Source organism: Cololabis saira, chromosome 20 (genome assembly GCF_033807715.1).
Source record: "Cololabis saira isolate AMF1-May2022 chromosome 20, fColSai1.1, whole genome shotgun sequence".
Taxonomy (NCBI): Eukaryota; Metazoa; Chordata; class Actinopteri; order Beloniformes; family Belonidae; genus Cololabis; species Cololabis saira.
Window position 1 is genome coordinate 12181961 of NC_084606.1, and position 14324 is coordinate 12196284.

General features: G+C 48.8%; 1 protein-coding gene across 1 annotated transcript; it reads left to right on the forward strand.

Moving 5' to 3' along the window:
- The first annotated feature begins 7568 nt into the window (after positions 1 to 7568).
- Positions 7569 to 13154, forward strand: LOC133420441 (H-2 class II histocompatibility antigen, A-U alpha chain-like). Its single transcript, XM_061710134.1, has 6 exons — positions 7569 to 7871; positions 8045 to 8117; positions 9383 to 9435; positions 10531 to 10804; positions 12181 to 12465; positions 12587 to 13154. Exons 1-6 carry the CDS (start codon positions 7569 to 7571, stop codon positions 12706 to 12708), a joined length of 1110 nt encoding a protein of 369 aa, XP_061566118.1. The 3' UTR covers positions 12709 to 13154.
- The last annotated feature ends 1170 nt before the right edge of the window (positions 13155 to 14324 follow it).

Sequence of the window (14324 nt, forward strand, 5' to 3'; positions counted from 1 at the left end):
CAATTCCTTTCCAAATCATTAGAAAATGTGGTTAACACCCAGTTGTGCATGAAAAAAAAAAATACCGTGATATACCGTGAAACCGATATAATTTTGAAAAATACCGTGATATAAATTTTTGGTCATACCGCCCAGCACTAACGGCAACCCTCACCCTCCCGTAAGAATTTACGTAAGACACGGGGAACTGGCGAGGCAGGCTGTGAGGTGGTGAAATGAAGCCAGATTCATGTCATACTCTTAATAATGTCATCACATATCACAACATATATCAGACTTATAATAAAATAGCGCTGATCGTGTCCCTCTGTGTGTGAAGCTCAGTCAGTCAGGACTCTGCTGCTGCTGCTGCTGCTGCAGCCGCGGTGACACGCCGGGAACCTCGTCTTCACCCACCGCTTTAGGAGAGAACAAATGAGGGGGTCCGTAGAGCGTTTATGGGCTCTAAAGGGACACAGATTTTTTTTCATATATATAATGAGTTTTACGCGCGCGTGAAACCTTTACGTGCGGGTGTAAGCCTAAATTAGGGTTCCACGTTAAAACGCCGCAGAGCCTACGGCGTAGGGTACGCGGCGACGCGCACCTACGCCGTAGGCTCTGCGCGGAACCATAAATCAGCCCTGAGCAGCTCTGAGGGGAGGGGGGAGCGGGGGGTGAAGCGGGGCTGCCGGGCCGGCTTTCGCACAGGGTGTGTTGATGATTTCCAATTACAGGATGAGCCTCAGCCTACCGTTAGTTTTTAAACTGTAAAAAGTGGGGGGGACAAAAACATGATTTTGAGAAGACGGGGGGACATGTTCCCCCTGTTGCGTCGGGTCACTCACAGCGTTTAGCGCAGCAACGGCGTGCTGCCACTCACTCGCTTTATTTTATAGCCTACAATTTATATACTTTTTCTACTTTTACTGTCACCACCAAATAATGTGGTTCTGTTTCATTCCTTCCAGACTGCCAGTGGCAGTAAACCGAGTGGATATGTCTCCTCGCGCTCCGCGCAGGTCGAGATTTAATAACAACAGTGTCACGTGAGTGACGTGTAGGCTACCTGTGCGTCTATAAATACCGCCCGGTAGACTACATCCGGCCTCTTGAATCTTCTCGCTGTTAACCTGACGTACATCGCGGGTTAATCGCTCCGTAGATCCGTGTTTCGGATCTATATTTTCTGCAGGTTCGGGGAGGTAAGCTCAACTCTGGTTGGTGGTGTTTGACAGCCTGCCTGTGACTCTTGGCCGGAGCGCACGTTGTGCCCTCTAAAAAAAAAAAAAAAAAAAAGAGGATATATATATTTATATATATAAATTAATAAAAGATATATATATATTAAAAAAAAAAAAAAAAAAAAAAACTGAGGCCGGAGGTTCTGTGTGACGTGTTCTGTGACGGCCACAGTTCTCACCTGGATTGCCTGGCTCCACACTAAATTGTTTGGATTAAAAACAGTGGTGTGGGGAGTCGGTTAGATGTTCTGATCGAGTCTCAGTTCTCGCCCAGATTTCCTAACTTGACCCTTTTATTTTTTGGAGGAAGCGATGATGGCTTGTACGTCGTGTGGCACTCTACTGTTGGTAGAGGATGGCCATGAATTGTGCCCCCAGTGTCTGGGGGTGGGGCACCTGAGGGAGGCCCTCTCCGACCCCTGCATCAACTGCAGCATTTTGCCGCTCTCGGTGAGAGAGGAACGGCTGCGTGAGGTGGAAGGCCTCCTGTTTAGGAGCGACCTCCCACCCTCTGGGCCCGCTCATGTCAGTGCAGGTTCCCGCAAGAAACACCGGGACAAGCGCAGAGCGGGGCCCCATGACGAGCGCAGTGGCCCTGCGCAGAAAAAGGCGAGTGATGCTCCCTGTCGCAGTGAGATGGAGGATTTACGGGCTGAGCTGGAGTAGCTTAAGGCCTTAGTGAGGGAGCGGGCTCCGCCCTCCCCACCTCTGGCGGTCCCATGGGAGTCAGATTGTGGAGACGATGCTATGTCTACCAGGGCTTCAAACTCCATGTTTCAAGGCCGTGACAGGGTGTTTAGCTCTGGCGAGTATCCCTCCCCTGAGCTGCCGTGTCTGGTGGTTGACCCAGCTAGCATACAGGCAGAGGCTGGCTCGGAGACATCCCTCAGGAGCTCTGGGAGCACTGAGCTGGGAGAGGGCCCCTGCCCTTTGCAGGCAACACTGTGTGCGGCCCTGGCTAAGGTCGGGCTGGATGATGCGCCCGCTGCCCCACCGGCAGGCAACCCGTTCTTTCGCCGGACTCCTGTGGCCCCGCCCTTTGATGTCCCGCCCTCGCCTGCTTTTTTGCAGGAGCTGCAGCGCTGCTGGGCAGATCCAAAGGCCAGGGGCGGAGCAGGGGTCCCAGCCCAGGGGGGGCGAAGCATTCTAGATGGGCCCTTGTGGCCTAAACATCCCCGTTAAAACATAATCGCTAAAAAAATGCCACAGATCAGCCCTCTGACACACAACCACAGCAGCAGCACATGGTCAGAACCATCACATGAGGTTCTAGCACCAGGGATTTACCAGTCATTATGTCAAACCTAATTATAAGCCTAATGCAGACTTAAAGATATAGGTATCAAACTGGAGATAAAAATCCAGTGATGTCTATGGAAGCTCATTTCCGCCAGTAAAAGAAAAAAATAAGATGAAATCTTAGCCTAAAAAATAAAAATATCCCCACGGTAAGTCATAATTATGACATAAAAAGGCATCATTTCGACTTTCTATCTTATAATTTCGACTTTTTATCTCATAATTATGACTTATCGTGGGGATATTTTTATTTTTAAGTTTTCATCTTAGCCATAGATGTCGAATTCGCCGAGTAGCACAATTCACGACACACGTGTTCAACCTACACAACAACAGTTACAATGTGCGACGACATGTATTTAACACAATCAGACACAGCGGTCAAACAGTAACAAACAATATAGCAAAGGCCATATATTCAGAATTATGACAATGTTATCATAGATAATTAATGTTATGACAGCTTACCAATGATGGTTTCATCCAGCAGATGGGCAGAAAACCACTACAAAACATATTTCCATCTCGGGTGGGGGGTAGCACATTGAACGATCCAAAATGCAAAAACTTTAATTTTAAAACTTGTTCAAATCCGAACTATTTCCGAACGATCAGCCGGTTCTTCATCGCCGCAAACCTTTCAATCACTTTGCTCTTATGAACGGCGAAGTCCCTCTCGATCCCTCTCTTATAGTCTGGCCTCATCCATGCTGCCTCATCCTTAAAAAGTCTCAAATTCCATTTTTGCTAAAATAAGGCATTTAAATGTCTTAATTTGTCTTAAATCTCCACCCAAGGGTCTTCATTTTATTCATTAAATAGTTTATTTCATCGTTTTGAGGAGAATCTCCTGCGGATGTCCTAAATCTGTGTTGCCAGGTTGGGCAGGTTTCAGCCCAATTGAGCTGAAAAATATATATTTGGGCTGCTTTTCCTGGTTTTGACTAAATATTTAGGAGAAATTATTAACAAAAAAAGTTTCCATTATGGCAGAGAAAAGTAGAAACTTACACAATAAACTCACTGATAATATATTTGCTTTAATTTACTCGATTTTATTGTAGTTTTTGTTTGGAGCCTGAACTTTTTTTTAGGGTATTTGGTAATGTGAAGATGAAATGTATTACGCATTTAATAATTCATAGTTTTAACAGAGAATGTAAGATTCGGGCTGGTTTTTCATTTTTTCGGTGGGTTTTACGTTGCATTTGGGCTGGAACCTGTAAGATCTGGCAACCTCAGCAGTGGATTTCTTAATGACTCGTCTTTTTGGTCACAATAAACTTGCTCTCATCAACGGCGATGTCCCTCTGGATTGAGAGCATGGTGAGGTTTGATAGTCTGGTCTCATCAATGCAGCCCGGAGAGAGTTTTTAATCAACTTCAGCTGCTGAAACTCAGCATGACTTTAAGGCTCTGATGCGACAACTGGCTCGACGCATTGCTACGGCGTAGCCTACGGCGTAGGTTACGCGGCGACGCGCACCCTACGCCGGGTGTGGGCTGTGATGCTGCGTTGGTGTAACGCGGAACCATAAATCAGCCTTAAACAGACAACATGCCTGCGAACCCGTGCATGACAGGGAGACACACACGGGGAGAAGGGACTATTTCTTTCATTTTTATTTTTTAAACAACTTTATCCTTATGAACACAAGTGTTATACAGTCCAACTTTCCTTATTTTATTCAGAACACTTTTTTTTTTCCTCTTCGGAGTGGGCCCCCCCGGAGCAGTGGGCCCGGGGCGGCCGCCCCCCCTGCCCCCCCGCCTGCTCCGCTAGTGCCAAAGGCGTTTCCCTACCATGGCAAGGATGCGAGGACTTTGGCCTCCATGCGCCAGGCGGAGCAACATGGCCTGGTTCACATGCCTCCGGTGGACCCGTGTATCGCCTCACTGGTCCTTTCTCCAGATGAGGCGCTCAAAGATAAGGCCCGCTGTCCTAGGCCTCAGTGCCGGGTAACGGATAGCCTTCTCTCGACAGCTTATGATGCGGCAGGCCGCATGGCTCGTATTGGGAATTCCCTCTCCGTGCTCCTCCTCGCCCAGTCCCAGATGTTGCAGTCGGAGCATGGGGGCGGGGAGTTGGGTGACGCAAACGACGCTGCGCTCCAAGCCTTCGGGTTGATGACCAGAGAGCTTGGCCGCCTGATGTCCACCCTGGTGGTGACGCGGCGTCAGGTGTGGCTGGCGCAGGCACCCATGTCTGACGATTGCAGGCAGACGCTACGGAAGCTTCCTGTAGTGCCGGGCCAATTGTTTGGGCCAGAGGCAGAACGGGCGTTGGAGCGCAGGAAGCAGTCGGGTCAGGCATCAGAGGCCTGGGGTCGTCGGAGTACGAGCATGGGACCCCCAGCTCAGCACTCCAGGACACGGGGCGCAAAAGACCTGCGCCGCTCACATCCCCCGAGCCCCCCTCCGCAGCCCTGGCGCAGCCGGGTTGCTGGGGGTGGTGGGCGTCAGCCCAGGGGCGCACAGCCTCCACCTCGCCGGTCTCGGCGGGTGCAGGGGCAACACCAGTGTCCCCCCAAACCCCCAAATAATCCTCGAGGCACTCTATGAGGGCCTCGGGCCGGCGGTGGGCAGGTTTTCACATCAGCACCTGGCCTATTGGGCAGCCCATTCTCAAGATGTATGGGTTTTGAAAACACTGTCCCAGGGCTACAGGTTGCAGTTCCGCCGCCGGCCCCCACCACCCTCCGGGGTCAGGGAAACCTCGGTCAGAGACCGCGGGAGGGCCCTGTGTTTGTCACAGGAGATAGCCAAACTCTTGGACAAAAAAGCCATCACAAGAGTTCACCCACATACACAGAGCAGTGGGTTTTACTCAACATACTTCCTCATTCCGAAGAAAGACACTTCTCTTCGGCCTGTGCTGGACCTTCGGGGTCTGAACCAGTACCTGAAGGTCCTCCCATTTCGGATGCTGCGTACACGCGACGTCCTTCACTCTGTCACTCCAGGGGAGTGGTTCACCTCCATAGACCTCAAGGACGCCTACTTTCATGTCCCAATACACCCAGACCACAGACGGTTTCTCAGTTTTGCCTTTCAAGGCCACGCCTACCAGTTCGCCGTCCTGCCTTTCGGCCTGTCCCTGGCTCCTCGCACCTTCACCAGGTGCATGAGGGCATCGCTATGCCTGTCGGGGGTGAAGATTCTCCCATATCTGGACGACTGGCTTATATGCGCCCCCTCGCTCCAGGAGGCGAAGCTGATGACATCCAGGGTCCTCGCACATATCGAGGCTCTGGGCATGTCGGTGAATTGGGAGAAGAGCTTGTTGCGTCCTATGCAGCAGACCACCTTCATCGGCCTGTCCCTCGATTCCTTATCGATGCAGGCACGCCTTGCAAAGTTGTTGAGAGGGAAGGGTCATTCTTGACGCACCTTGAGCCCTCGGTATGTGAGACCTTGCAGAATGCTAGAGCTCCTTTGACAAGAAGGGTGTATTCGCATTGCTGGGCCGCTTTCTCCTCCTGGTGCAGGGACGGGGGTTTTGACCCGATCTCCTGTCCGTTACAAATTGTACTGCGGTACCTGCAGTATCTGTTTGAGGCGGGCCGGGCGGCCTCGACCTTGAAGGTGCACGTAGCGGCTATTTCTGTCCACCATGGCCACATCGATGGTAGACCAGTTGGTGCGCATTACTGGGTGGCACAGTGTGGCAAGGTGCGTGCCACGGGGGCCCGACCGAAGGACGGAGAGGACACAGAGTTTCGTTCAGACCCTTTTATTTCTCACCCAAAACGTGCAGAAACACACACAGCTCCTCAGCAGCAGCCTCCTCCTGAGTCTCTCAGTCCTCTTTATCAAAGCTGGCAGGTTGGAGAGGCTGATGGGACACACCTGTGTGATTGCTGAGTGGTTGCAGCCACTCCAACCTGCCACACACCCCCAACGCCAACCTCGAGCCGGGGTCTGTCCGGCCGAGCATACTCCCCCCCCCGCCCCCTCGGAGCGGGAGAGGAAGCCCAGAACCCCCCGGGCCTTCCTGGTCGGGGGGTCGTCCTCGGCGTCGGCCTGACCTGCGGTCCCGTCGTGGGGGTCGTCCTCGGCGTCGGCCTGACCTGCGGTCCCGTCGTGGGGGTCGTCCCCGGCGTCGGCTCTCCCGCCGTGGAAAATGCGCTCGGGGCCGGGCCCATGGTGGCCTCGGGCCACACGGCGCGCGCACGACCGCCTCCTTCCCCTCCGCGACGCAGCCCTGCGCGGGCTGCTGGTCCGGCCCCGTCTCCGCCGTCGCTTGCGGCTGCGCCTCCGCAGCCGCCTTCCCAGCCAACGCCGCCTCCGCCTCCATCTCCGCCTCCGCCCCCGGAGCCGTCGCCTGGCGGCCCGCAGCTTCTGCCTCACGGCCTCCCAGCTGCGGCGCCACCAGCGCTGCCGCGGCAAACCTCAGACGGGGTGCAGGGATGGGCCGCTCCGTGGGTCCCGCCGCCTCGGGAGCCGTCGCTTGGTGGCCCGCAGCTTCTGCCTCCCGGCCTCTCAGCTGCTGCGCCGCCAGCTCCTCCCGCGTTGCTGCGGCGGCCCTCAGACGGGGTGCAGGGATGGGTCGCCCCGCGGCCACCAGGGCTTCTATCGCGGCCAGCTGCCGCTCGCCCTGGTCCCGGAAGGCGGCCGCCATGCCCGCCATGGCCCGGGCGAGCGCGTCCAGGGCCCGCTCCATGCCCCCCCCTCGTCCGTCCTTCGAAGCCCCACGTTGGGCGCCAGTGTGGCAAGGTGCGTGCCACGGGGGCCCGACCGAAGGACGGAGAGGACACAGAGTTTCGTTCAGACCCTTTTATTTCTCACCCAAAACGTGCAGAAACACACACAGCTCCTCAGCAGCAGCCTCCTCCTGAGTCTCTCAGTCCTCTTTATCAAAGCTGGCAGGTTGGAGAGGCTGATGGGACACACCTGTGTGATTGCTGAGTGGTTGCAGCCACTCCAACCTGCCACACACAGTTTCTGCGGGGTGCCAGGAGACTGCGCCCCCCCAGAGTGCAGCGTGCAGCGGCATGGGACCTGCCACTGGTCCTGCAGGCCTTGGGCGAGGCACCCTTTGAGCCTATGGCAAGGGGGTCCTTGGGGACGACGTCATGGAAGACCGCCTTTCTGTTGGCTGTTACGTCTGCCAAGCGTGTGAGCGAGCTCCACGCCCTTTCAGTCAGTCCTACGTGCCTTCGGTGGAAGGCAGACAGCTCAGGAGTGACCCTGTGGCCAAATGTCGCTTTCCTGCCAAAGGTGTTACCCCCTGACCATGCCAATCAGGCCATAGAGTTGGCAGCATACCATCCTCCCCCGTTTGAGTCCCGGGTGGAGGAGCGGGCTAATTTGCTGTGCCCAGTCCGGGCGTTGCGGCTGTACCTTCAGGCAACACAGAGCTTTCGACGCTCTGAGCAGTTGTTTGTGTGCTACAGGGGGGCGCACAAGGGCCGTGCCCTGTCGAAGCAACGACTCTCCCACTGGATTGTTGAAGCAATCAAACAGGCTTATGACGTGGCAGGTAGACCTGCCCCTTCAGGCGTTGTCTGTCATTCCACCAGGGGTGTGGCCACTTCCTGGGCGGCAATGAGAGGGGTACCATTGTCGGAGATCTGTGCAGCGGCATCCTGGACGGTACCGTGCACCTTCTCCAGATTCTATCGCCTTAACGTGGCCTCTGGGTCCACGCTGGCTTCGGCCGTTCTGCCTTTGGCTTCTGCGGCTGACCACTAGGTGGGTGTTGTTCCTCGTGACAGTGCTGGTATGAGTCATCCACTCTGTTTACTGCCACTGGCAGTCTGGAAGGAATGAAACAGAACGTAAGTTACGGATGTAACTGGTTCTGTGAATTCCTGGATGACTGCCAGTCACACCGGTCACTCCGAACTTCCTGCGAGAAGATTCTGGGAGGCCGGATGTAGTCTACCGGGCGGTATTTATAGACGCACAGGTAGCCTACACGTCACTCACGTGACACTGTTGTTATTAAATCTCGACCTGCGCGGAGCGCAAGGAGACATATCCACTCGGTTTACTGCCACTAGCAGTCATCCAGGAATTCACAGAACCATAGTTACATCCGTAACTTACGTTTTCCTGTCCTCCACCTCATCCACAACATTTCGATCTCAGATCTCAGTGAAATTCAGTGGCACGGTGGCTGGACACCCTCTCATTCATTCTGATGCCAAACAGGCTGCAGGAAGCCACTGCACATGCTCAGTAGGCTCATCCATATGCATTTATGGTAAAAAGTGGGCGTGTAGAGGGCGGGATATGAGGCCGATTCAGCTGCGCAGCCTTCCAGCTGGACTGTGATTCATAAAGCGAACATTGCGTGCAAGTCTGCGTGCACATGGTTTTATTGATCCGGATTTTTTTTTGCGCCCGGCATTTTCGGCTTTTGAGTGTACGTGCACTTTTAGTATGACTCCTACGCAGTCCATTTTAAATGAGGCCCCTGATCATCTTCTTCCATCAGACAACATCTGAACTGGAACCACCAGGCTTTGGTTCCAGATGTTATTCAAATCAATCATCAGTTTTACACCAACATTCAAAGATTAAACACATAAAAGCTGTCTTTGGCTGTCTTTTATCTGGGGATAAATGTCTCAGGACATTTAGGGTCCTGGGGGATAAAAGGATTTAAGGATAATATCTAATATGTTTAATGTCACTAATGAACGTATCTGATCAGAAACTTTGATCAGGTTAAAGGATGTTTGCAGTAATTTTTAATCCTGGATGTCTCCACATCCAGATGTTCTCCTGATGATCTTGGTTCATGTCTTTGTTGGTGAGTTACCTGAAGATGCACATCTGTCTCTGACTCTGACAGTTGGTCGACTCATTTTCATCTAAATTTCTTCTAAACACATCTTCTGTTGGTTTCTCAGGATGGAGGTTTGATTCTGTTTCTGCTGCAGCTGCGGACCAGCTGTTCCTCCTGGTAACTGATGACTCATCAACAGCCCTGTCTCTGATTGGGTGAAGTGAAAATGAAGAGTTGTTTCTACATTGATGATTTTCATACTGTCTTAACAGTAACTGTGTGAGTCTGAGGTGGAGACACCTGAACCAGTCATGTTGTCAGACTGGTTCATGGTGAAACCAGGAAACTGGATGATCCAGTTCGTCAAACCAGTGTGAACTGGTTTCCTGTTTCAGAGGAACAAACTGGTCAAGTCTGAGATCAGTTAATGACAAATGTGTCTGTAAATCATTAAACAACTATTTAAAAGCTCTAGATTCACTTTTTTTTTTTACAAAATATCTTTAGAGAAAATTTTCATTTTTTGTTCCTTTGTATTTCCTTAAATCAGTAAAATACCTTTTAAACATTACCTCAGATTTATTAATCTAAATGTTACTTGATATCAGGGTTTTACAGTGAAATCTAAGTATACATTTTTTCTTGTTATGGCTTTATGATCCTTGTTTAATAACAGTTTGTTACATTTGTGTCTTTACTAAAGATTGTTTTACTCTGAAAATCACAAGTATTCTTGTCATCTACTTTGTTCTGATAGTTTTCTAAGTTGAGAAGTACTAAGAAGTGATTATTCAGACAGAGACGTTATTATCACATGACCATAGTTTAGCCACATGCATTTATTTCACATTTTACAAACTTGCTACACACTACAAACTTTTTTAAGAACACTTGCATATATGTCTGCGTGTGTGTATCTGTGTCTGCGTGTGTGTGAGTCTCGTGTTCAGCGTCTATGAGTTCTACCTGGACACTGATGACGTCACCGCCCCTCTGCTCTGTGATTGGCTGCGTGTGTGAGAGCAAGAGCTGCTGCAGCTGAACTTTGTGTCAGTTTGTTTCAGAAGTGATGAAGATGAAGAAGCTGCTGCTCTTCCTCTGGATCCTCCGAGTGTCTGCTGACGACGGTGAGAAACACGCACACACAAAAATAAACACACACATACTGTATATGAATAAACACACAGAGAGACGTAGATAAAATAATAACAAACAACAACAGACAATTGAAATACACACAAATACAGAACAAACAAGTAAAGACATCAGCAGGTCAGTAATCAGGTTCTTGTCTCCTCAGTTCTACATGAGAACTTTCGCTTTGCTGGTTGTTCAGACTCTGATGGAGAGGACACGTACACTCTGGATGGTGAAGTGATCTGGTACGCAGACTTCATCAAGAAGGAAGGAGTCATTGCTGTGCCTCCTTTTGTAGAACCTATGACTTTACCAGGAGGTTATGAAGGTGCTGAGGCTCAGCTACAGGTCTGTAGATATAACCTGAACGTGACTCGTACTGCCATGAAGGACCTTCCTCCAGAAAAAGGTAAACATGAACCCTTCAACATTCTTGTGCTGCCTGCTGACAGGACCGTAGAGTAACTGAAGGACCTGACTCCACATCTGGAGGAACCGGGCCGAGTCCAGATCCAGATGATGAAGGTTTGGGTCCGGAGGTGGTTCCTTCATCTCCGTCTCCACCTTCATCCTGGAGAACTAGAAGTTAAATTAGTACCAGTCTGATGTGAATGGATGTTTTTGTTACTGCAGTTCAGGAGACGGTTCTGGTGGAGGAATCTGGATCCGGTTCAGATCAGATCTGGATTTTCATTCACGTAAAAGTCACATTTGATCAGAACAATCATTTATTTATAGGAAGTTTGTCCTAAAACTCCCAGATGAAATTTTTATCATTATTAGAACAAATGTTTATGTTTATGTTTAGATGCAGAAATAAGAAATAAAACAGAACCGTTCTAGACTGTAAACAGTTAACATGATCAGATGAACTGTTTACTTCCACCAACCTGTTGTTGTTGTTGTCAGGGCAACTACAGGACATGTTTACCTCCAACAACCTCACGCACTGAAACTTTCTGAGGAATAGAAGAGAAAAAACTTGGTTTAATTAACTTTATTTCCTCTCTGATAAAAACTTTGAATTAATTAAACTAACTCTCCTTTGAAGAGAGGTGAACTTTGATTCATGTAAAACTATAAACCATTTAGTGACATCACAGACATGTTACACAGGAAGGGGGCTGTGCTGATCTTTGGTCCTGGCCCGGGAGTCTTTCTACGTACTCAGCTGGAATTAATAGCCATTTGTGGATAAATCAAGTTGATTGAATGATGACGAAAAGATGTTTCTTGCTTTAAGTCCCAGGGGGCGTGTCCTCTGAGGATTCACTGACAGATGTCAGAACTGTTTAGAAAAAACTAAACTTATGAAATAAATGTGTTTAAATTAAAGCAGCTCAGATATAAAATTAAACATTTAATTAAATCTCCTGCTGAGATCAATTCTTCTGTTTAACAAACATAACCTTTTTTCTATGTTGGTGTCTCACAACTTTATTGACACGCGTCGACGTGATCAGTAGTAGTAGTAGTAGTAAACCTTTATTTTACCAGGCAAGAATTGCTAAGAATACATTCTTATTTAAGGCAATGGCCTGGTAGGAGGTGAAAGACCTCCTAAGGGGAAGGGAGAAGGGGAGTAACATTAAGATATAGACAATAAAAGCACATACAACAACAGTGACACAAAAGACTGATTGATGATCAGAGATCTTTTAGAAATCTTTCCTCCAGTTTTAATTGTAGTTGGATTATTTTGTCTGTAGTTGGTATTAAATAAATTCATAAACATGAATTTAAAGTTTTAAGAGTCCAGATGAAATCCCACCTGTTTGTGTTCAGATCCTCCCAACAGTCCGGTCATCTACACTGAAGACGACGTGGAGCTTGAGCAGGAGAACACCCTGATCTGCTTCGTCTCTGGTTTCTATCCTGCTCCTGTCAAAGTCTTCTGGACCAAGAATGGAGAGAAGGTCACTGAAGGAACCAGCATCAACATTCCCCTCCCCAACAAAGACGGCTCCTTCCAGCAGATCTCCAGACTGAACTTCATCCCGCAGCAGGGAGACATGTACGGCTGTTCAGTGGAACATCTGGCCCTGACCGAACCCCTGACCCGAACCTGGGGTGAGAACACTTCACACTCCAATAAGATCTAACCTTTATTTAAACTTCAAACTGAGAAAATAAACGTGAAAAAAAAAACTCTTCAGTGTCCAGATGTTCACGTCTGGTTTTCTGTGTCCAGATGTGGAGACAGCTGTCCCTGGTGTTGGACCTGAGGTCTTCTGTGGAGTGGGTCTGACCATCGGTCTCCTCGGGGTGGCAGCAGGAACCTTCTTCCTCGTCAAAGGAAACGAGTGCAGCTGATTGGTTGGACCTGATGACATCATCATGGTTCTGTACATAATGTGTTCTGGAGCTAGAATCTAAAATCTAACCACAAAATCACCATCTAACTGTTTAATGATGTTTTCATGTGTTTAGATCTCCGTCAGTTCTTATTGATTATTGATAGAAAACCACTTTATTGTGTTGATCGTGGATCGGAAACTCTGAGACTCATTGTTTTGTCAAAAGTTCAACTTTTAAAACAAAACTTTAAGATAAAAATGTTTTAAGAAATTAGTTTCACTAGTTTTCTAACTTCCTGTTTCATTCAGAGTTTTCACCTGTCTGCAGGGTCGAGGTTTTGTCTCTATTCTTTTATTCTTTTGTTAGATTTCATTTTTGTCAAATCATGTTTGTCATATTTCTGTCTTGTTATTAAACTCTTCTTCATGATTTTTTCTTCAATAAATAATAAACCAGTGTAATATGTCATGTTTTCATATTTACATGGTCTTTAAACCTGGTCAGACCAGATGATTCTATTAATTTCTCATAAATACAACTAACTTTTAAAGAAGTTCTGCTTGCTAAGATTCATTATCAGCCTAAAAGGAAGTGACTGTAACCAGGTGAAACAGGTAAATATAGATCTGCATGCTCCACGAAGACTTCAGTTCAGTAACTACAAATATAGATAGAAGTCTTAAAATTTTAGTTAAGTCTTGAAATGGGTTTTACGACATCGGTCTGCCTCATCAAAGTCTCTGGGTTCAGTTCCATCTGAATCAGAGGGACATGAAAAGATCTAATCATTTATAGTAGCTACTAAAAGACAGGTTTGATAACTGATATAAACGTAAGAAGATGAACATGAAATCTAAACCAGTGGACTGGCTCCTGTAACCTGTAATGGTAACAGAATAAACTGGTCCCATGGCCGAGGCCTGGTATTGACCCGAGGCCTGGTCCAGAGGGCAGCAGGTGATGGGAGGGATGTGCGGGGTTTCCTGCGATGGCCTTGGTTCTCCTGAGACAGGAGGACCTGGGGATGGTCTCCAGGGAGGACAGAAGACAGGCAGTGATTTATTTGGCTGTTTTTATTACCGTTGGAGCAGCTTTTATGATCTCAGCTGTGGAGCTGCTGTTCCACATAGGACACTGGCACTTTTCCACTTGTACCTACTCAGCTCTACTCATCCAAGCTCGGCTCGACTCAACTCGGCTTGGTTTCTTTTCCATAACAATTCAGCACCTGGAGCAGAAGTAGGAGGTTGGAGCAAAGCTGCTGTGACGTATTTGATTGTGTGATCTAAACGAAGAAGACAACAACACTAAAGATGTAGAACATGGAGGAGATGATAGATGTGCTGCTGGGTCTGTCACTTGTGTTCAATACCAAGTTAAAAAATGAGAGTGAGAGAAGCTTCAAGCGGCAACACTTTTTAATCTTTTTGTTAGTTTGTCTTGGCGCTGCTGAAAAGTCAGCTGGAGCCGCGAGCAGCTATGAAGAGACAGAGCTCCTGGTAGATCTGGTCGTTCCTTATCGCCCGTCTAGATTCCTTTTTAATTCTCTCCTCAGCACCAGGTTTATGAACATCTGCACCTCAGAGTTGGATCAGAAACAGACTTTTGCGCTGCCATTGCCTGTTGAATAA

Excerpts from the sequence above, each read along its gene's own strand:
- LOC133420441 (XM_061710134.1), top strand. The coding sequence starts at position 7,569 with ATGGCAAGGGGGTCCTTGGGGACGACGTCATGGAAGACCGCCTTTCTG. Across the intron at positions 9,436-10,530 it reads CGGACCAGCTGTTCCTCCTG|GTCAGTAATCAGGTTCTTGT; the intron begins GTAACTGATGAC and ends AGACATCAGCAG. Across the intron at positions 12,466-12,586 it reads ACCCCTGACCCGAACCTGGG|ATGTGGAGACAGCTGTCCCT; the intron begins GTGAGAACACTT and ends TTCTGTGTCCAG.